Source organism: Emydura macquarii, unplaced genomic scaffold (assembly GCF_026122565.2).
Source record: "Emydura macquarii macquarii isolate MOO-44397 ecotype Brisbane River unplaced genomic scaffold, CSIRO-AGI_Emac_v2 contig_2994, whole genome shotgun sequence".
Taxonomy (NCBI): domain Eukaryota; kingdom Metazoa; phylum Chordata; order Testudines; family Chelidae; genus Emydura; species Emydura macquarii.
This window is the reverse complement of record NW_027133131.1, coordinates 3,686,513-3,707,894: the sequence shown is the minus strand read 5'-3', so window position 1 is coordinate 3,707,894 and position 21,382 is coordinate 3,686,513. Positions and strand designations below refer to the sequence as shown.

Here is a 21,382-nt window from a genome sequence, read left to right as displayed (position 1 = left end):
CGGGGAGCTCCCTTGAGCTGCTCAGAGCCCTAAGCAATTGCTTACTCTGCCTATGCCTAGTGTGAGCTGCCGGGTGACAAGGGCAGATTCTGGGAGCCAACCTTGATTTCCTGTTATTCCAGGAAATGCATTTCTTTGGGAAGGGCCAAGTGAGGAGACAACACTAAAGAACTCCCGGCACCTTCCCGCCACTAGAAGTTTGGCCACGCTTTTAAATCTCAGATGTTTCCATTAAGACACCATGCTGAACAATTCCTGACCCCGCAGTGCGCATCCATCAGTCGTTGGGCACGGGGAATCTTATAACTGAGGCCTCTCCTATGTGACTGTCCATCTCTCACCTGCCAGCAAAGAGTTAACAAGGCGATGACTGTGCCTTTATCGTCAATGCGGGGAAACTGGAAAGGTGAGGCAGGAAGGGAACGCCTTCCCCTCTCTGCAGCTTCAGGAGCCCTGTGAGAATAGGTGGAAGGGAACTCTGCAACCACCTGGTGCTGCTGGAGCGTTTTATTCTGATGGCGTGGTATCAGGTAAGGGAGGGTGGGTTCTGATAGGATAGTTCCTGGCTCTGTTTTGGGGACAGAGACATACTTTTGCTGACACTACTGGTTCTGATCCGCTTTATAACCCATGTCAGCCCAGCTGGGGTGTCAGTCAACTCCCAATCCAGCCCCACGTCTGAATATAGTCTGTGGAGTAAGGGACAGACCAACCATGGAGACCCTGGGGAAGGCTTTGTTGGGGTGAATTTTTACTACAACCCCCATAGAGACAGTTTTTCAAAAGAGCTTAGCTTCCATTTAGGCACCTCAGTGAGAGCTGCTGGGTGCTTAATACTTATGAGAATCCGGCCCACTGGGTCAAATCCTGAATGGTATTACTTTCAGTGGAGCTTGCTTCAGCTCAGCACATCACAGGTCCAGGCCCAGGGTTTTCAAGTTCTGGACTATATTTGCAGTGTAGGGATGATTTTTGCAAATGCTTCCCCCTTCATTTCTCTTCCTCTTTGAAAGTTTCCCTTTAGAAGCTGCGGCAGCATCAGCTCTTAGCAAGGTGCTGTGCTGACATTTTAATTTCAATTCAGCAGACTCTATAAAATACTGTCAAAAGTGTGGTTGGACTGTTAACCGGGCTTCCCTAAGAACGTGCAGGAAGTGAAAAATCCTCCCCATGTAAACAGATGAAAGAGAAACCGAGCATGCAGCAAAATACAAAGAGCGGAAGTTAAAACCATGCCACAATATGATGGACTTGTTATAGAAAATTCTTTAGAAGGGGGAACTAGCTGTCTAAAGTCATTGGCGGCGAGAGATTGAACCCTTCACTTTTAGATAACTGGTTTGAATCTAGCCTGGGTTTGATAGTCACATTGCTGTTTACAACTGAATTGTGCGGGTCTCAATCCAGCCCCTACTGTGTAGGCAGCCGTGACTCCGGCAGCACGATGTGGTTAGTAAGCTCTTTGGGGTAGAGACCATCTTTTTGTTCTGGTTGTAGCACCTAGCACAATGGCAGGGGGAGGAACTAGATGACCTCCTGAGGTCCCTTCCAATCCTAATCTTCTGTGATTCTGTGGCATCCAGGACAGGGCCCCAGGTGCTACTGCAAAACAAATGGGGCTAGAAAGAGAAAATGACTCTCCGGGAGGTGGAAGACGTGGGTTCCAGTCCCCGCTCCAATGAATATCGATATAAAGTGGAACAGCTCCAACAGGAGAGGTTGAGACCCTGACCCCAGCATGCCCTATACCCAGATGGTTAGGGCACTCACATAGGAGGTGGGAGCCTGGGTTCAAAGTCCCTGCTCCAGAGCAGATTCAAACATGTCTTTTCTATGCCCCAGCTGCATGCTCTAAGCAGTGGGGTAATGATTATGGGCAAGAGCACCATCACCCTTCTCTTGGTGAATGATTTCCTGTCCTTTTATTTTAAAAATGCCTGGAAACTAAATGTTTTAGGGCAAATACAACATTTCCTTCAACTCAGGATGCCTTTTTTTTTTTTTTTTTTTTTTTACTTTTCCAATTGCCAAAAATTGCAAAAAAAAAAAAAAGTTGGTTTCGGTTCCAGAGGAACTGTTTCTTTTTCGCAACAGCCGGCAACCCAGAAACTTGGTTACAGGCACAGCTATTTGCAACACCACGTCACTTTAAAAACACTTAATATAGATTAGTAAATATCCATACTGTTAGGGAAGTGAGTCACTGGCTGTGGAACTACACCCAATCAGCAATAAGGCTGGAGAGGAACCAAGCATTAGAGAACAGTGTCTCCCAAAATCAGAGCTAGCTTCCCAGAGCGGCTGGTGTTCGTCCTTGCCGAGACTGGCCCTACAAATCCGTACTCAAGGAACTGGTTCCACTGAAGTCAATGGAAGGTGAGAGTGCTCTGCACCTTGCAGGACTGGAGCTTCAGAGAGGTCCGTTTGAGTCAGCACCTTGGTAAGGTAAACCCAAGACCCCTTGCTGGGGCTCTGTTGTGCGGCAATATCTTGTGTTTCTATAGCACCTGTCTCTTCTCTCCAGTGATTGCACTGAGGTTCACTCCATAGCCAGCAAGCTGGGAGCATGCATGCTTCATCCGGGTCTCATTCAGCCCCCCTCTGACTGCATTATACATAGTCACTCCTAACTCCCCTGATTTACATGGGTATCATGCTTTCTGACACTCCAGTACTACAGGGGAGTCCTATAGCAATGAGAGAGAGGCTACAGTTCTGCTCATAAAGGTTTCTTTCCATGATTTCCCCCAGTCTTTGCAAACATGGTGCACTTACCTTTAATTGCTGTCTGATGGTCGCTCCCGAGGAAGAATGTCTTTCCATTATGGTGTTCGTGTTTGCAGGTCACAGTGGCCCCTTGATTGCTCTGTAGCAGAGTTTTGTGGCTGTTGTAGCTATGTACGGTGTTAGGTGTGTATGCTTCAGTGCACAGCTGAAGAGGGTCCATGCAAAATGCCCATCATTATGCAAGAGTGAAATTATGGCCAGCTGTTTCATACTTCATTATAACCACTCCACTGCAAGATGTTCCAGTCTGTGCTAACCATCACGCTAAGCAGCGCCTCTTCCTCTCTGAAATCCCTGCCTCAGATTCTTGCCCCAAAAATCAGCTGACTGTGGCTGAAAGGCACTTATTTCAGGGCATTCTTCTAAACAATATCTTCAATCCACTTAGCAGACACCACTATCTAAAGCACAGCCTACAGTTTCTTTATGAACCATGCGGGGCTTGGAAAATCACCAGCTGCCTTTCTTGGCTTTTATAGACTTCTGTCACTTTCTGGGTACTTGCTCAGGTGTGCGCTGACTCCCTACGCTATCAGGGATGACATTTTACCTGTATAACTTGATGTCAAACTGGGGGAACATTTCTAAAGCCAGACGGCTTACTCAGTCAGGCACTGACAAAACGTTTAATGAAATGTATGACTACAGCAATGTTTGCATGAATTTAATTCAATAAAAAAGGCAGTTTGGCTGGATTTAAAAAGTTTGCCCTGCAGTGTCTGCAGCTGTACCTTGCACCACTAGCCCATGGTGCTGAGGACAGTGTGAAAGCTTAGCGAGAAACGAGCTAGTGTCAGTGAAAGCACCCAGTCTGTGTCCCTTGTCCAAATTAAGGGCCAGTGGGTTGTCTCACGGTCTAGCCTGAGTAAGGCACAGCGGAGCTTTAAGAGCAGATCATGGGACAAATTGTGACTCAAAGTCACAGTTAATTCCCTGTTTCTCCTTTGTTCCCAGAAGTAATCTGCCATTGGTCTACAGGAGCAGTGGATTACTTCTCATTTCATGCTGGCTCAGCTCATGCATTTTTGGAGCGGAAGGAAGTGGCAGGGGGGAAGGAGGTGGGGGTTTCACATGAAGATTCTGCCCGGGCCTGCCTACCTACATGCGTATGAAAGGAGTTATTCATCCTTTCCTACACGTGTGTGAAACCAGGCTGTTTCCGTCCCTTTCATTGTGCCCTGAGCTGTGGGATATAAAGGGCTGCCTTCCTCTCCTTTACTCCCCTGCATGGCTGTGTAGGTCGACCAGGTGTTCCCACGTTACAGAGAACAGTAATAAAGATCCCAGAGTGATTGTAGTAGGCACTGTGCAAACAAAAAGGCTGTCCTCGCCCCAGACCGTTTAAAAGGCAGGTATAAAATGAGAGAACAGGTGGACACAACACCTACAGGGAAAACACAAGATGATAATGAGATAAAGATACCGTCTTGCTGTAAGTTAACCACAAACTGTAAATTAAAGTGGAAAGAGTGGAAACTAATTTAGATCTTAAAAGTTCTTTCTGTTTCAATGGATAACATCTGGGCTTTTGGCTGTACATCGTGCCTTTAAGACGTATGCTCTTAACGTAACAAGGTGCTTTGACTGCAAAGACTGATGCTGAAGTAGAAACTGTCGGACACTTCTCTGACCCAATTTGTGTGTTGCTGAACGGCTGTTGAAAATGTATTTCGTCCTGACATCTTGTGGTCAGTTTCTGCACAGCAGCTGAGTCACTTGATCTGAAGTGAGTAGAGAAGCAGTAGCCAATTTGATTGCAAGTGCTGGGGCGAATCGTTGGCTAATATACACCTTGTCGCGAAGGTTGGCCCTGCCTAATAAAATACACAAAGATCTAACTGCAACCGCCATTTACACCAGTGCTGCCAATAGACTAGCTGCTCATCTGACAAGGTATGTGAGAAGAATCATTACAAGCAACTGTAATGAGTGCAGCCTATTAGCCCTTGGAGTTTTCTACATGTTTAATTATTTAGATCATGTTTTTAAATGTGAAAAAAAGCACAATGAATGCCAAGCCTTACTACTTTGATAAGCAAGATGTTTGGACTTAGGCCATTGGTTCTCAACCAGGGGCACCCCCCACCCCGGGGGTACGCAGAAGTCTTCCACGGGGTACATTTAGATATTTGCCTAGTTTTACAACAGGCTACATAAAAGACACCAGTGCAGTCAGTACTAACTTAAAATTCTTACAGACAAAATGAGAAAGTAAGCAATTTTTCAGTAATAGTTGCTGTAACACTTTCGTGTCGTTTTATGTCTGATTTTGTAAGGAAGTAGTTAAAATGAGTACGCAAGACAAATCAGACTCCTGAAAGGGATACAGTAATCTGGAAAGGCTGAGAACCACTGAATTAAGCAATACAAACTCCAGAGTAGCAGGATGTGGTAAGACATCTCAGCTTACTCATGGTCATGGCAGTTGTCTATAACCCTTTAATTTTTTATGTTAAAGGCCTTATTCTTCCTTTTAGGAGTTTGATTATGCACTGAGATTGAGTTATTAGATTTTTAAAAAATCAATTCTATTAACTGAACATCCCCATGACAATAAATAAAAATGTAGCAAGTTTACAAAAAAAAACCCTGTCAAATTACTAGATCTTGTAATAAGAGTCTAGGAGTTCTCAGGTAACTGTTCCATCTGTTTGCATGCATGCACTTACCCACCCAGGGAATGGGGCAAGAGTGCTCATGATCGTGACGATGATGACAAAGATCAAATTGAAACTGAGAACCCCTGAATCCAGTGGTATGAACATGGGCCTAGAAATTCTAAATTGATACTATGTGCCCTTGGACAAATCCTTGAATCCAAAAAACCCAAAATGGCCATCTAGACACACTTGTGGCCTGGTTTTCAAAGGGCTGAGCACCCCCCATTTCAAATGAAGTCAACAGATGCTGAGGGGGTACACAGCACCCCTGAAAAGCAGGCCCAGCATCCTGTGAAGCACTTGAAACCAAAGCCCCCAAAATCAAAGGCCACATTTACACTGTTTGTCCTTAACCTATCTGTGCCTCACGGGTCCCTTCTGTAACAAAGAAAATGCTGTGCATAGCACAGAGTTGCAAAGAACTTACTGATTAGTGCAAGAAAAGCATTTTGAAGGCATAAAGTGCCTAGGATGACCAAAGAGCAAGTGTGAAAAATCGGGAGCGGGGGGGGAGGGGAGAATAATAGGTACCCATATAACAGGGGTGGCCAAACTGTGGCTCGTGAACTGCGTGTGGCTCTTTTACAGTTCAAGTGTGGCTCATGGAGTCTCCAATGCCTCCCCATTCTCTGCCTACCAGACTGAGCTGGGGAGCTCAGAACTTCGGCCCTGCAACAGGGTAGTGGGGCTAGAGGACTCTGCGCAGGAGGGAGGGGAGTTTTTTTGGGGGGGGGGGTCAGTAAGTTCAGCCAGCCCTGCCATATAAGAAAAAGCCCTGAATATTGGGACTATCCTATAAAATCGGGTCATCCAGTCACCCCAGAAGTACCATATGTGCTTAAATTGAATCTGAGAACTAATTGCACCTCTAGAGACAATTCCCCCTACCCCCTTCATCAGTTTTCTGCTTGGATCCTGCCCTAACACACACACAGAACAGGACCTGTCTGAAGATGCATGAGAGTTACCTGGGCTTTCCTAACCCCAACTTGTCGTAACTTGCTCCTGGTTGGCCCTGGGCTCAACTATTCCAGTGAGGTCTGCACAAATCAGACTAAACTTGTTTTCTACTCAATCCAAGAGCTGCTTTTGATCTTGGGTGACTGATCAAAAGTTCAGATCCTACCATAAATAAGTATAACCGTAATTAGCTGAGTTACACTTTCCATTGTAAGACACTAATAAATCTAACATCACTTTTCTTGCTGTTTTTGTAGTTCTAAAGGATCCTAACATTTAACTTCGAAGGATAAAAACGCCTGCAACTCAGCTAGATCTATGGCAGCTGTTCCAACACCTCCTCTACCTACAGGTATGAGCTCTGAAGCACTTGGCAGGTTTCAAACCTGGTAAGCAGTCAGTAATTCATGGCTTGGTTTACTAGCTTGCAAGGAAAAGCAACATCTCCTGCATGATGCAAAATGAGACCGCATATAAACCTGCCTCTTCATCTTATGATACATCATCTGAGCAGGACAGGCGGAAGTTAATAAGCCGAACTGTAGACGCATTTGTGCTTAGAATCAAATGGATGCAAATTTGCTACTGCTGAAGACATTGCGGGACACACACACACACACACACACACACTGTGCATGCAACTATTTTTTCCCCGTTTAAAAGACCCCTTTTAAACTGCCCCACATAAAAACAAACCCACATCCCCAAAGAGACCCGCCCCTTCTTTAAGCAAAATGTAGCCAGAAGAAATTGTCTCAGATCGAGAACTTGTAAGACAATTTTTAAAGACTTTGGAACAGAACTAGCAACAGACCATTCCTGCTGCTCATTATAAAACTGTGTGGAGGGAAGCACCCTGATTATGTAATGCCATAGAATGATGGGAAAGATGCTGTTAAATCAATTCTGCCTTTTAAACCATGTCTTTGAAGTTTTGAACTGAGCAAAACTCTCAAATTCAAACAGGCATATTGCACCATTAAAGTCCACAAGATTTGGCCAAAAGCATTGGTTGCCTCCAGGCTACTAATCAAGGTCCCTGCTTTAATCATTTAATTAAGGGGATAGCTGAGCAGCCGCATTACTGCAGTGGCTGCTACACATGGACATCAACAAGTAGTTTAAAAATTTCCAGACTTCACGCTCATTCCAGGGTTCATTTGTGCTAAACAAGAACTGGTCAGAAAACTGATTTTCCATGCTGTGAGCAAGTGAAATTTTCAGAACAAAGATTTGACCTGAATTAGAACAAAAATCCAAAATTTCAGGGTTTTCTTTTTCATTTTGCAAAAAAAAAAAAAAAAAAAAAAAAATTCTGAAAAAAATTATTTCAGGTAAGTCAAATCATTTTTGTTTGGATTTCTCGCATTTTTTATATCATGAAGTAGTTTCAAAACGGTCATTTTGACGTGAAAAAGCAAAAAGTTTTGCTTTTTGTAAATGTGTCAAACTGGGATGTTTTTACATTTTTGAAACTCTTCCAATTTTTTTCAAAACAAAATTTGGTCAATACAATTTCACACACACGCACAGAAACCCCTGGTTTTGCCAAAAATGGCATTTTCAGACTAAAAATTGTCAATGAAAAATTTTCAGCCCACAGTAGTAAACAATTCTTATCAAAAGATCTATGCTGGTGTCACTAGATGCCTCTAAAGGCTTTATTCTAAGTGCCTTGAAGATGTTTCTATAACACTGTCACTCACATTCTTCTCCTCCCACCCCCAATTTGACCCCTGGCATTGTAAAGAAGAGCTGACCAGCCCCTTTCTGAAGAAGATGAATACACCGTCTCTCCAAGAGGAAGCCAGTGTGGGTATCATTGCAGGTACGATTATAATTGCACTTAAAAGTTGATGGATCCCAATCAGCATCTAGGCCATCACTGTTCTTCACCGCGATACTACATAGGTATATACACACGTCTGCACTTTCTGGGTAAAACAGAGGCTAGTCAAAGTAGCTCAACTTACAGGAATTCACCTTTTTTCCTTGGGGAAGCATTAATAATTATTCTTTTCACCGCAGCAAGGGGCTCTATTGCAATACATATGACCTTGGCAGTTGCCAGGTAACGCACAAAATTTCAGCACCCACCTGTGTAGACATGCATGCCAGGAACGCACCAACTCCTGTTACCCAAGGGGTTAACTGCGATAACAGTGCCTGAAGCTAGGTCACTCTTATCCAGCTGACAGCAGCAGAATTTTTCCAGGCAGAGGAGTTTAATATCCTCTCAGTCCCCTTTTACTGAGAACCATTCTAGATTGGGCCCCAGAGATGGCCTACTTGAAGCTAAAGCAGCAGTGAATTTAATCTGGCCCCAGTTCTGAGTAGAGAGGAGACAAAAGATATAGTTCAGAACAGGGGAGAAAAAAACAGAGTAAATGGAGGTAGAAAAATCTATGGCTTATTGAGCTGCTCACCCAACCAAATCAATGCCATTTCTGTCCATGTTAGTCTTGCCTCTTAACCAGTCTCCGAGCCTTGTCACGGGCTGCTTCAATACCTGTTTGCCCCAGTGTAACACTTCACTGCAGGTGCAGTTGTCTGAAGCATCTCTTCGGGGTATACTGAGTTGCTGGTTAAAAGCGATCTGCCTGCTAATGGCTGAAACGCTGGAGTAACTTCCCATAACAAAGAGACCAGCAGTCACCAACACCAGGACTGATAAACTGTTTTTGCTATCACCTTAGCATACATCTCAGCTGCTTTACGAATATTCCATAAGCTATTCTATTTAAAGATCAGGAAAAGAGGAGAGCGTCCTACATCATTTCTAGACACCATGACAAATCCATCTTGCTTCTGAAGCTCTCAAACATCAATTAAATTTCAGCTTCTCAACAGCAAGTTAGAGATTACTATCCTTATTTCGAGGCATAGAAAAGTTGAGCAGCAGGTCCAAGACCACACGTCAGTGGCAGAGCTGGAAGTGAAACCCAAGTCTTTTCCTGTGCAGTTCCCAGGCACATTGCTTCCCCACACCCATGCGTGAATATAGTAAATGACTCTACAGTACTTATATGGGCTGCCTCGGCATAGTATCTGAGCACCGCTCACAGAGGCTCACAGAGAATAAGGGACAGATTTTGAAAGGTATTTGGGTGCCCACAACTAGGCACCTCGTGGGCTTTTCAGTCTGCATCTTTAGGTACCAAATAACTTTTGAAAAAAACTGGCCCATGTGACTTGCCAAGGTCACCCATGAAGTCTGTGACAGAGCAAGGAACTGAATCTAGATTTAAGTCCCAGCCTAGCACTCTAACCGCTGTGTTACTCGATACCTATTTCTTGTCTCCTCCAGTGAATTATTTTTCAATATAAACTTTTATGCCATTTTCCCCATTTTGCAATAAACGCAGCCCTGCTTGCATCCCCTGTTGTTCTGCTGCTCTTATGACCAATGCTAGTACAATTACAGAGCAAGCAGATTTATAAGTGAGCAGCTAAATGCCGACCTGTGCAAGGCCATATCCTAATCTGGTTTATTCTTCTTCTTTGGTAGGTGTCATCACATTGGTTTTCATCACGCTATTGACAGTCCTGGTAGTGATCATCATATACCTGTACAAGAATAAAGGTACCTACCGCATCTATGAGCAACCAGAGGCAGATGTGTCAGTACAGCTGGAGAACCTCCCTTCCAAAGAGGAAAAGGAGGAATATTTTATATAACCCATTCAGCATGGCTAACAGCTTCTAACCCGGACTCAGGTTTGACACTAAGTGGCCCATGTTTCCTGGACTCTGGGCTCTAAAGATTGGGTTTTTTTCTGCTAATTTATTACGTTAATCAAAGAAGGAAAAGTGTAACACATGCACGATGCTAACCATTGTTCTGCTGCGTAGAATGATCGTTAAACTGAAGGCAAGGATCTCCCATTTTATGAAAGAGGTGATCAGGTTGAAAGCACTACACCGTTAAAGTGCCAGCTGCAATGATAATGTTCACATGCATGTCTTTGTCTGGTTTGTAATATGGACTAACAGTTAAGTGTCTAGAGTTTCTCTCCCCTCAAGCAAAGAACATTAGGCTTGCTGAAAGGAAGGGGGAATAGATTAAGGGCTAAAATTAATCTAGTTATTATTTGTATTACAATAGTGCCTAGAGGCCTCCATGTGCTAGGCTCTGTACAATTGTCTAGAGTAAGTTTCTGCCCCCAAATAATTTAGTCGAAAAGGCCATGAGGTGGGAGGGGAACTGGAAGCACAGACAGGGAAATTGACTTACCCAAGGTCACACAAGTCAGTGGCAGATTGGGAAGGGAACCGAGGGATCCTGCTTCCAGGCTAGTGTCTTATCCCCTGGAGCACACTGCCTCTCAAATGAGGACAGCCATTAGCTGATGGAAGCCAATTAAAGAAACTTGCCTTATGAGCAGATTAATTCAGTATTCTCCACTACAGGGTTTCTTGCATTTTGATGTGAAGCATGTGGGACCGGCCACTGTCTGAGACCAGACAGATCCTTGATCTAAGTATGACAATTCCTATTATGTTCTTACAAGCAGTCAGACGTGCAGTTTATTTCATGTAAATAAGTCACTCAGCACAATAAAGTCATGCCTTTATATGGTGCAGGCTGTCATATCACTGTTTAGCACAGTGCCTTGTTTTGGTGTCACTAGTGCCTCTACCAAAAGAAAAACACACCCATATTTAGGGCAAGCTACATGATTTTAGGATGAAGTAAGCACTAAAATTCAAAGCTCTTTGCCTCTATCAGCAATAATTATTTGTAGGGATTAAAAAAAGGGTACCTGAAACTACAATGCCCTCATGGTTGCTTTAGCCCTACAGAGTTAACTGGCTGACCCCTGTAGCTGACTCGATATGCCCTGTATTGCTTAGCTTCTGAAGCGGTATGACCATTTCCAAGAGACTAAGAAGTCCTTCAGTTTAGCATGACCCTCTATTGTACCGCAAGTCCACTTACCCATCATGCAATTCTGTGATATCCTCAAAAACAGAACAATCCAATCACATTTCAACTTCATTCTTTCCTTTCTTCCTTCCCTGTGTTAAGACTAGTGTGAAATGCTCTCAGGAGATCTACAGGGTTCTCCTTGCAGTTTAAGCACAGTTCCCCTTTCACAAAATCTATTTAAGATGAAGTTTGCAAGAAGGCAGGAGACAGGATGCAAGCCTTTAAAAAAAACAACAACAACAACAAAAACCAAGCTGTGCAACAGTCAGGAGTTCTTTGTGAGGTCTAATGCAACTTTGTCACTTTATTCAAATTTTCAAAATAGTCTTTATTCTACTTTTTTTAGTATAAAAAAAATCCACAAGTTAAGTGCACCACAGTGTATACAGAGAGAGACATAATGCTGAACTTCCATAACAGTCAGTTGTACGGCTGAATACGACATACAATACAGAGATTTAGATTCAACTGAAACCTCAAGATAAAATATATTCATCAAATCTGATTTTTTTTCTTCATAAAACAAAAACCAAAAGATTGAGGATCCCTGAAATATTCTTCTTAACCCTAATAAGACTTCATTATACTCAAGTCATTTTTAAAAGTATGCATTCATAAAACAAGCCATTCACCAAGCTAACTTGTGTGTTGATTGACAGTTGCTACACAGATGGAAACCCGTCTCTCTGTTCTGAGTAATAGCCTTAAGTCTTGCTGCCAAGACACCAAGTTGCTTTTAAAATGTGGTTTTGTTATTAAGCTGTAGTTTTAAATGTCTAGTTCGCATTTAATGAAATGTTCGAACAGGAGTTGCACTGTGTTTCAGCCATCAAAGCATAGCTCTGATTAGACTCAACGTGCAAAGGAGTCCCAACGTTACTGGGAATGTATAAAAAGAACGTCCCATGTCACACCCTAACTGCATACCTTCCTGGAGAAAAATGAAGAGCGAATGTGAGCACAGAGAGTGCTTCAAGGGATCCATTCTACTGTGAAGTTACAAGGGAGAAAAAGCCCTAGGTGTCCTCTAATATGTAGCCACCAGGGAAATTAATGACTGGCATTCTATCCAGCACCATTGATTCTATGGAAGGAGAAAGAGGATGCATGTATCTCAATCCTATTGATAAGCAACAGATTTGAGATTGATCTGCAAGAATTATAGTTTGTTACTTTGAAGTCAGATTTCTTTCTTCTCCTCCCGACCCCCCCCCTCCAAAAAAATGTATAGACAGTTGATTAATAAAAGCCAAGAGATAGTGCTGCAGTATTACTCCAGTGGAATTAAAGGAAGATCTGTAGGGCTGCTTAGCTCACATTCATTTCATGAATTAACCCCTCTTTAATAGAGGCACTGCTACCATTACATGGTTTCTTATTAAGTTTTAAAAGTGCCTGAAGGGTTGGGCACCAGGAAGACACCCCACCATTATGTGTCTAAACTGCAACTTCAGGTTAATATGACTAAAGCAGTTACATTGTGAGAAGTGCTGACAGTATGTGATGTCTTTCCTTAAACAAACATAGCCCCTTTTTCACCAGATAGTGTAGCCACCATCTGAGCCCCCCATGAAGTAGCTTCCCTTCCGCTGCGTCACTAACACATTGGCACCCTGCATGGCTGCCAGCTGGGCTGCATTGGGAGGGCAGCCAGGAGGTGGTGGCTGAAAGACAAAAAGAGGACTAGTTAAGAGGATCAGAGGACAATGCTACCTTGACAGCTGAGTCTGGTAGCTAAAATGTCTTGGATTACAGTGAACCAGGCACTCCCTTTTGTAACACAGAATAATAATTGCCAACAACGCACCAACAATAGCTAGCTACTGAACTATGATCAGACATAACAGGACACAACAGATGGTCAACAAACACCCTGATCACCTGGTTTGAACTAATAGAGGAGTCATCCCTGCTCCCTTCATAGAAGGACAGAAGTGGTGAGGCAACAGGATAGGAAAGAATTAAGGCTAGGAATGCTGCCTTGGCTTTTTGCTTCCACACCAAAGCCAAAGCAGAGATGTGATGGCATAAAAAGACTGCACAGAACACCTTAAATTCTATAGCACAGGTTGCTCACACCAGTTCTCTACCAGCAGCTGATTGTTCCTAAAAACAGACACAAGCATCTGAAGGGATAGCCTTTCTTGCCTACGTTGCCAGCCTCCCATGTAACTCTGAAAGTGAGACATACATCATTTCCACAATACATTTATACTTACAGGAACGTTACTAGTGGCACCAGCCCCAAACCTCGCTCCAGCATCAAAACCACCTTCAACAAGGACAGCTGACCCAGGAGGATAGACAGGGCCTACAGGATAATATGCCATTGGAACTGAAGAGCCCATTGGCCCAACGGCCACAGACTGTGCCATGGGTAGGTACAGAGAAGTACCAGGATATGCAGCAGACATAGTAGGTACGGTGGCAGCCCCTGGATGCACAAAGCTTGGACGATAGAGCTACAACGAGAAACACAAGGAAGTTATACAATTTGCCTCGCCCCAGAGCCATTTACTTAAGGCTGCCACTCTCTCCCAAGTACAGTGGTAGTCCCTTCCCTGAAAGCATGATTCCATCTGGAGAGAGAGAAGGGTTTGTTCAGATTATGCCAATTTGAGGCATGGTGCTTCCTAATTGTCTGCCAGCATTAGTCCAGGAGACACCATCTTACTGGCTTTTCCCTACACAAGTTAGCTCTGTTAGCAACTCCAAGGGAAGCTTTGACTAAAGTTTCTGGCATTTTAAATGCATTTGGTAAAGGAAATGTTATTTGTGGATTTCAGCCAGATCACAGAGCAAGTATTTTTTCCCATTTCAGAACAGAAACATTGGTTTTTTTCCCATACATGAAGCCTCTGTCAGAATTCAATGTCAATTCATTTTTACTGACTATTACACTTGAGCATTTAGCCAAAGCTACTAATACTTTACTGATTTCTGAAGATGGGAGAGAGAGAGAAGGATTTTGAAACCTGGAACAGCTTTCAAAGTGCATAGAGCATGCTTTTCTAATTACTAATCAGAATGGCATTCCCTAACCCAGCAGATTTCTCACTAGACAGAGCTGCCAGACTGATTGCTACCCTAGTCTTGTGAAGTGCAAATGGTCATTCCAGGCTAACAGAAATGCAGGGATTAAGTGTTCATTTATAACCCATTCTGGTTTACTTTCCGGGTGTCGAGCAAGAATACAAAAAGGACATATTGTGTACCTCGGAGTAAGCAGGAGGTGCATCGGTGTAAGGCGGTGCTTGAGGAAGAGACATTGTCTGTGGGTACACAGAAGGATTGCCAGGAGGCTGCACTGGGTAGGATGGCTGCGTCGGATACTGACCTAAGAGGCAGAAGAGAATTCAGTCAGTGTTAACAGAACTGCCATTGTGGAAATGAGACAGGAAGTTGAGTTTATGGAAAACCCTTCTTTAGAGATCCTTGAGAGAAAGGATCACAAGGGATTAAAACCACAGATGTTTGTACACAAATAAGCAGAGGCAGAGGGGACAAGCGGGAAGGGAATGCCCTGCTTGCAACTGCAGGAATCTAGCTCTATGTCAGGTACTGAGTAAACTCCAGTCAGTCATGTTCAGTCAATACTTAATACTCTGGTTGGAATTAAAAGCAAAAAAATAATTTCTGTACTAATTGTTAAAATCCTTTAAAGGAATTAGGCTACTGCAAAGTTAAATTACCTCTCTGTGCAGACCTTACTGACAAACCACCTTATTCAGAGTTGGGCACTTCAGTGCTCAGACTTGCAAGTCATGAAGTTTTGACTCACTGCCACAGAACTAGGACAACTACCAGGACATCAATACTAGATCCTGTATCATTTGATGCTACTGATAGGTTAGGTTATCATAAGGGCAATTTCCAAAGAGCAGCTGCTAGTGATCTTAATGTTTTATGGTTAAATCCTGTCACTCCATGTGCCTCAAGTCACAGAAGGCAGAGTTCATAGAAAAATACTTGGTTTCTACAAAAGAGAGGGGGCATAGCACACGCTGAAGTGAGAAACAGATATAATCCCCAGAAGAAAAGAGAACCAGCTTCCTAATATATCAAGCGTAAGTATCTGTATAATAGCATTGCTCTTAAAGTGAACGCGGATAGCAAATCCTGCCTAACATCTTGGTGAAATTCTGAAGTGATTATCTATTAATCCTTACTGCAGTTGGCTCTATGGTCTGTTTTTAAACTGTTTTTTCTAATAAGATCAATATCACATTTAAAATAAATAATGTCTGTGTATTTGTTCAGCTGCATGTAAGATAGTGAGCAATGGCAGGGAGGTGTGGCTTTCACATGTCACCATCAGGGTGGTCTGGGTTTCATGTGTTACCATCAGGTCAAAGATGGACTCTTGTAATAACTGTTGAAAGCTCTACCAAACCTAATGCCAATATCAATGTTTCTATAAGTTAAAGAAAAAAACGTGGGTGGGGGAAACGTGACCTTGTAGGGTTTATAACCTGAATTCTACTCAAGTTATTGTAAGATGCTCATCCCCACCATACCCCAGCCACTGGAGAGCACCCAACACCAGAGGGAGCCACTGCCCCAAGGAAAATTAAGAGAAAAGAATCAGCTTTGGTGATGGCAAGTGACCAAGATTCCTGAAGTGATTTAAAGATCGTGATACCTCTAGAAAGGCCAGCAGCTCACCTTACCCAATGCAAATAGCAAACACACAATCAGCTGCAGATGCACAAATGTGCGTTAGCCCCTCCAGTGCCACCCACCAACATCCATGTCCCGGACCCCAGCGCTACCCCGATCTCCTCCCCCACGGCTGTCGGGTCCGCCTCCAGAGTGCTGCTGTGGCACAGCGCCATCCTGCAGCCACTGCAGCTCGTCTCTTACAGGAAGCAGGCGAGAGAGAGACACCTCGTGACACATCGCAGGGATTCGGAGTCCGTAAATCCAGGTTTCGTGTGTCACACGGTCGATCCAGCCCTTGAACATAAGCTCCCTGCTGCTTCGAGACAGCACGGAGCCGCCACGATTGTCCTCAGCCTCTCGCCCCAACCACCTTCAACCCCTCCCATCCCCCCCGCTGCCCTCACAACTATCGTCACCTACAGCTGCCCCCACTACCTCTAGCTACTGCAACCACCCCCCCGCCCCAGAACACGCCCCCATGGGGCTGAACCTCCCCCTCCCCCGCACCCCTCCCCCGCACGATGCTCTCACCCTCCCCCACCTCCAGATCACCCAACCCAAGTGGCTTCCACCCACTCCAGCCTCCCCTCAAAAAAAACTATTGCCCCCCCCCCCCCTCCCCGCATCCCTTCCCCCCCTCCACCTCCAGGCCACCCAACCCCAGTGGCGACCCCCCTCCCCCAGCCTGGGAAGTACCCAGGCCTTGGAACCCGCCCGTGCGGCAGCTAAGGGGTTAACGCCTAGGCCCAGGCGTGCGGCGTCATGGAAACCGAGCTCCCGCCTCCCGCCCCCACTGGCCAGGACTCCCCGCCCATCAGGGCCTCGGCCTCACGGTAACCGACGGCGACGCCAGTTTTAAAGGGGCCGCGCCCCGGGACCCGCGCCAGGCCCGGCGAGTGGCGGAGATACTCCCCGCCTCCCCCGCCCTTGCCTTTGCTGTTCATGGCGGCGGTTGGCTCCGGTTCGGCTCTGGCGCGGGGGACTCGCTACGGACGGTTCCGGGTCTGTGCGCTCCGCTCACTTCCTTGTTATTGTCACTGCGGCGCTGGGGAAGGAAGGGGAGGGGAGGGAGGGCAGAGGGCGTGTGACGTTGACGTAACGGCGTCGTGACGTAACGGCGTCGCGCCAGGGTCCTGCAGGAGGGAAAGAGAGAGGGGTCATTGGGGGCGTGGCCTATGCGGATCGGGGTGGGTCGATACCCCCAGCCCCAGCCCCGTTCTAAAGGGTCGGGCCCTGCTGGTGCTGGGTGGGAGCAGACAGCCCCGCCCCTGGCTGGACTCCTAGGAGACGGGAATGGGGGCGGCCGCTTATCCTAGACAACGGGGATTCCAGGGGGGCTGTTTATCCCAGCCAAGGAGGGGTGGGGGGGCTTGGGGGTTTGGGGGGGCTGTTTATCCCAGCTAAGGAGGGGTGGAGGGCTAAGGAGGGGTGGGGGGTTTGGGGGGGCTGTTTATCCCAGCTAAGGAGGGGTGGGGGTTTGGGGGGGCTGTTTATCCCAGCCAAGGAGGGGTGGAGGGTTTGGGGGGGCTGTTTATCCCAGCCAAGGAGGGGTGGGGGGTTTGGGGGGGCTGTTTATCCCAGCCAAGGAGTGGTGGGGGGTTCTTCTTTCTCCCCACATAAGTACCGACATGGGAGAAGATTTTTGATAGTAGGGGCCTCTTTAATCTAGCAAATGAGCGTCCGTGGCTAGAAAATTAAACTAGATATTTTCAGGCCAGAATTAAGGTGCACATATTAAATAGGGTAATTAACCATTGGAATAACTTTCCGAGGGAATGAGGCAGATTCTCCATCCCTTGAAATCTTTGACTCAAGACTGGATGATTTAAAAAGCTAGGCTCTAGCTCAACCACACGATACAGGCTTGATGCAGGAATCACTGGCTGAAGTTTTCTGCCTGTGTTCTATAGGAGATCGCCCTAGACGATCATAAGGATCTTTTCAGGATTTATAATCTATGAATTTGTGCTTCACTTTCCCTATAGGGAAAACAGGGTTAGTATCACCATAAAATGAAGTTATGAACTCAATTCTTCAATGTTTGTAAAGAACTTTGAAGATTATCCCTAATGAATTCTACCCCAGCTGGTTCATGCAACCCTTTCATTTAATCCCAGTCTCAGGCAATACCTCTTTGGAGCATAGAAAGCCTGAACCTCGATATAGTGCAGAGCTTTAAACAGGCAGATGAGCAAACTTGGAAAAAAAAATCCACATAGCCTTCCCTCCCACCCCTCTGAATTGGACATTCAAAAAGCAGCAGCTTCTAGATTCATGCATAAAAGATCAATGGAAACATCTGATAACCTCCAAATATTTTTAAATTTAATTAAGCCTTAAGGCTGGTAAAATTTCATCAGGGAGTGAGTTCTGTTCATTAACACCAGCTAATGCTTTATTAGTTATTTTGGCCTGAGCTTTGGGCTATGTTAGTTATTTTAAAATATACCCTCTTCGCTGTTCTAACAAGAAATTGGTGTCTGCATTATTCCGCAGGCTCCCGTCACACACCCTCGTGGGACTCACTCAGGAATTATGATCCCGCACAAATGGCCCCAAATCTTCCCTTCACGGTGATTGCAGAACCCAGAGGTGAAACCCACTTGCATCAATGTGATCATACACAGGCAAAATTTTAACAGTGATCGTAATTAATTATTGGAACAACTTATTTAGGAACATGGTAGATTCTCCATTACTTGCAGTCTTTAAGTCAAGAGGGGGTGTCTTGCTCAGTGATACTCTATTGCTCAAACAGGAGTTGGGGCATGATGCAGAAATTATTGAGTGAGGTTCTTTGGCCTGAGTTATATAGGAGGCCAGACTAGATTATCATAATTGTCCTTTCGGGCCTTATAATATATGAAATCCTGAATGGTTTGAGATTGAACATCCCCTGGGAAGCAGCTATTCCCCAGCCCGCCTCTGCCCAGCTATGCCCCTTTATCCCACAAGAACACAGCCTCAGGAGGGGCCAGTGGCGATGATGCCTCTTTCATTCAAGCCTCCTTCCCACTTCTGACTAAAAACAGGCCCATTTTTGCAGACATGCAATAACTTTTGGTCCGCAGTGGAATTTGTCAAAGGGTGGGTCCATCCTACAGTAATAACTCAAGTGATAAAACCTTGGGTTACCTCCCTCGAGGTAGCCTATCACCAAGGAGAATGGCCACACTGCAATATAGCTGTTGAGTTCTGCAGGCATTGCTGGGATATCCTGTGTCCAGAGTGGCTCTGTATTCAATCGTCTGGCACCAGCACTCCTGGAGTTATGTATGAGTGTGAGTCAGTGCCCTGGGGAGGAGAAAAGAAAATACACACCAAGAAACATGCATGCCGCTGGTTAGGCAAATGTCTAGTCATGATTTCCATTTCTCTGCCGAACTCTGTTCATTTGTTCTTTGTAAATTGACTGTACTTCACACAATGGGGAGCTGTAATTCAAATAAACAAATGATCAGAAAGAAAGAGGCTCCTTTCAGATGGTTCCAGATGACCACAGCTCTATCATAAGGTACCTCCAGTTTGGTTTTGTTATGCTGAAGAACTGCAACATGCCAGGAAAGGTATACTTTCAATACCAAGCATTCAATTGGTTCTTGTCTCTTTCCAGCCTCCTTGTCCAAAGCGTTGATTATGCACTTAGCTTCTTCTCGCACTAATTTCTCTATGCTTTCTTCCGTGCTGTCCCTTACACATGGTCCAAAGCACCCTTGCCTAAATTGGGCCACAGTTCACCAAAGCACTTAAGCACTGGCTCTTCAGCAAAGCACTGAGACTTAAGCCCGTGCCTAAGTGCTTTGATTAATTTAGGCCTGGGACCCAGATCTTCAAAGGTATTTAGGCACCTTAGATTCCTCATGGGCTTAAAAGTCAAACGTGCATAAGTAGTTGGCTGGAATGGGTCTTGATCACACTGGGATGAACCTTGGGACATGAGAAAGCTCAGCACCTTACAAGACCAGGCTTAGGGAATTGAAACACCATGCGCGCTGTGGATCAGCTGTTGCACACCTACTTGTTGTCATAACACTAGTTTGATAGTCCCAAAGTCAAAGACACTCAAACAGAATTTATAGTTAGAGGCTCAGGGGTAGGTGAAATGGAGGATTTGTAACTACTCCTTTAATATAATTATCAGGCTCCACAAGTATAAATCTTATTTCTTCATAAACAGAACTGATGCATATTTTATGTTTTTTGCACGAGTAAAAAAATGCCCCTTTCTGTCTTGAGTATATATGTAAACTTTCCTGATGCACTCTAGTTTGGTGTGAAAAAAACCCATCTTTTTATCAAGCTAATTCTTAGGCATCTCAATCAACAATTGCATTGCTTCTCACTGTTTTAAGTGAACTCATGAATAATGTACATGGCAACTGATGAATATGCACATCAGCTGCTATGCCTGTGAGGGCTTTATAAATAATTCATGAGCATAAAATGTTCACCTTGCTACTGTACAGGAAATATAAAAAAAATATTTACCCTTTAAAGTGGAAGAGAGATCTGTATAGATAGCTTGAAATCTGCCTGTATAAAATAGCCCCAGTCCTACAGCGCTGAACATGTAAGCAGAAAGCAAGAGACGGAAGGAGCCTCTCCATGAGGAGAGATGGCAGATTGTTTTCTTGTCATATACTAGAAAATGGTTTCTGAAATAATGACTGAGTTCTGCCGTCTCTCTGTAAGGGCCCAGTGCTGCAAGGAATTGGTTAGACTAGAAGGAAATGAGTGTCCCCAAAGCACACTGAGATTAGTGAGGGACGAAAGAGCTCATCACCTAGAAGGATCAAGCCCTGATTTATTTGAAAGAGTATGTTATTAATCCTGTTTCTGCTCTTCTGATTTCATTAGACAGAAAACTCCCCAGCAAAGGGAAAGCACACATTCTTTTGGAGGCATAAAAGACAAAAACATTTCAAAACCTCTAACTGCCAGAAACTGAGACTGGGTGATGGGATGGATCACTCAAAATTGCCCTGATGTGTTCATACCCTTTGATGTACCTAGCACTGGTCACTGTCAGAGACAGGATACTGGGTTAGGTGAACGATTCTTATTTCCGTTTTCTAGGGTTAACATTTTCAAAAATGGTCATGGATTTTGATTGCCTTGAGTAGGGTTTGTTTTGGTTTGTTTTGAGTAGCCAACTTGATAGGCTTTGAGCCTGATTTCCAGACTCCAGCTGATGTCACCCACTCCATAAATCAAGCCCAAAGTGTTTTGAGATGAATATCCAAAAATTGAAGCTCTTAAAATTAGAGACTACTTTTGAACATTTGGCTGTGTGCTAAAGGACTTTGCTTCCTGCACTGGGTAATTCCAAATGGCAATGGAACAGCTTTCCTAGCACAATGATGACACTATACAAATAAAATGC

General features: G+C 44.7%; 2 protein-coding genes across 4 annotated transcripts; one reads left to right on the top strand and one right to left on the bottom strand.

The window, feature by feature from the left end:
* Positions 1 to 454: 454 nt before the first annotated feature.
* On the top strand, positions 455 to 10,981 carry SMAGP (small cell adhesion glycoprotein). Of its 3 annotated transcripts, none has more exons than XM_067529550.1 (4): positions 455 to 530; positions 6,665 to 6,759; positions 8,158 to 8,235; positions 9,916 to 10,981. In XM_067529550.1, exons 2-4 carry the CDS (start codon positions 6,726 to 6,728, stop codon positions 10,083 to 10,085), a joined length of 282 nt encoding a protein of 93 aa, XP_067385651.1. In that variant the 5' UTR covers positions 455 to 530; positions 6,665 to 6,725; the 3' UTR covers positions 10,086 to 10,981. The 3 variants fall into 3 exon arrangements, with proteins under 3 accessions (XP_067385651.1, XP_067385650.1, XP_067385652.1); XM_067529549.1 differs by lacking the exon at positions 455 to 530 and adding an exon at positions 2,083 to 2,440; XM_067529551.1 differs by lacking the exon at positions 455 to 530 and having other exon boundaries at positions 6,197 to 6,759; positions 8,161 to 8,235.
* A 628-nt stretch (positions 10,982 to 11,609) lies between these two features.
* Positions 11,610 to 17,068, bottom strand: DAZAP2 (DAZ associated protein 2). The gene is made up of 4 exons (XM_067529548.1): positions 16,931 to 17,068; positions 14,553 to 14,674; positions 13,557 to 13,799; positions 11,610 to 13,001 (listed from the first exon to the last, which is right to left on the bottom strand). Exons 1-4 carry the CDS (start codon positions 16,941 to 16,943, stop codon positions 12,873 to 12,875), a joined length of 507 nt encoding a protein of 168 aa, XP_067385649.1. The 5' UTR covers positions 16,944 to 17,068; the 3' UTR covers positions 11,610 to 12,872.
* Between the last annotated feature and the right edge of the window lie 4,314 nt (positions 17,069 to 21,382).

Coding starts and splice junctions, on each gene's coding strand:
- SMAGP (XM_067529550.1), top strand. CDS start 6,726: ATGGCAGCTGTTCCAACACCTCCTCTACCTACAG. Junction 6,760..8,157: donor AACACCTCCTCTACCTACAG/GTATGAGCTCTG, acceptor GGCATTGTAAAG/AAGAGCTGACCAGCCCCTTT. Junction 8,236..9,915: donor CAGTGTGGGTATCATTGCAG/GTACGATTATAA, acceptor CTTCTTTGGTAG/GTGTCATCACATTGGTTTTC.
- DAZAP2 (XM_067529548.1), bottom strand. Junction 13,800..14,552: donor CACCTCCTGCTTACTCCGAG/GTACACAATATG, acceptor TTCTCGTTGTAG/CTCTATCGTCCAAGCTTTGT. Junction 13,002..13,556: donor GTGCCACTAGTAACGTTCCT/GTAAGTATAAAT, acceptor TTTGTCTTTCAG/CCACCACCTCCTGGCTGCCC.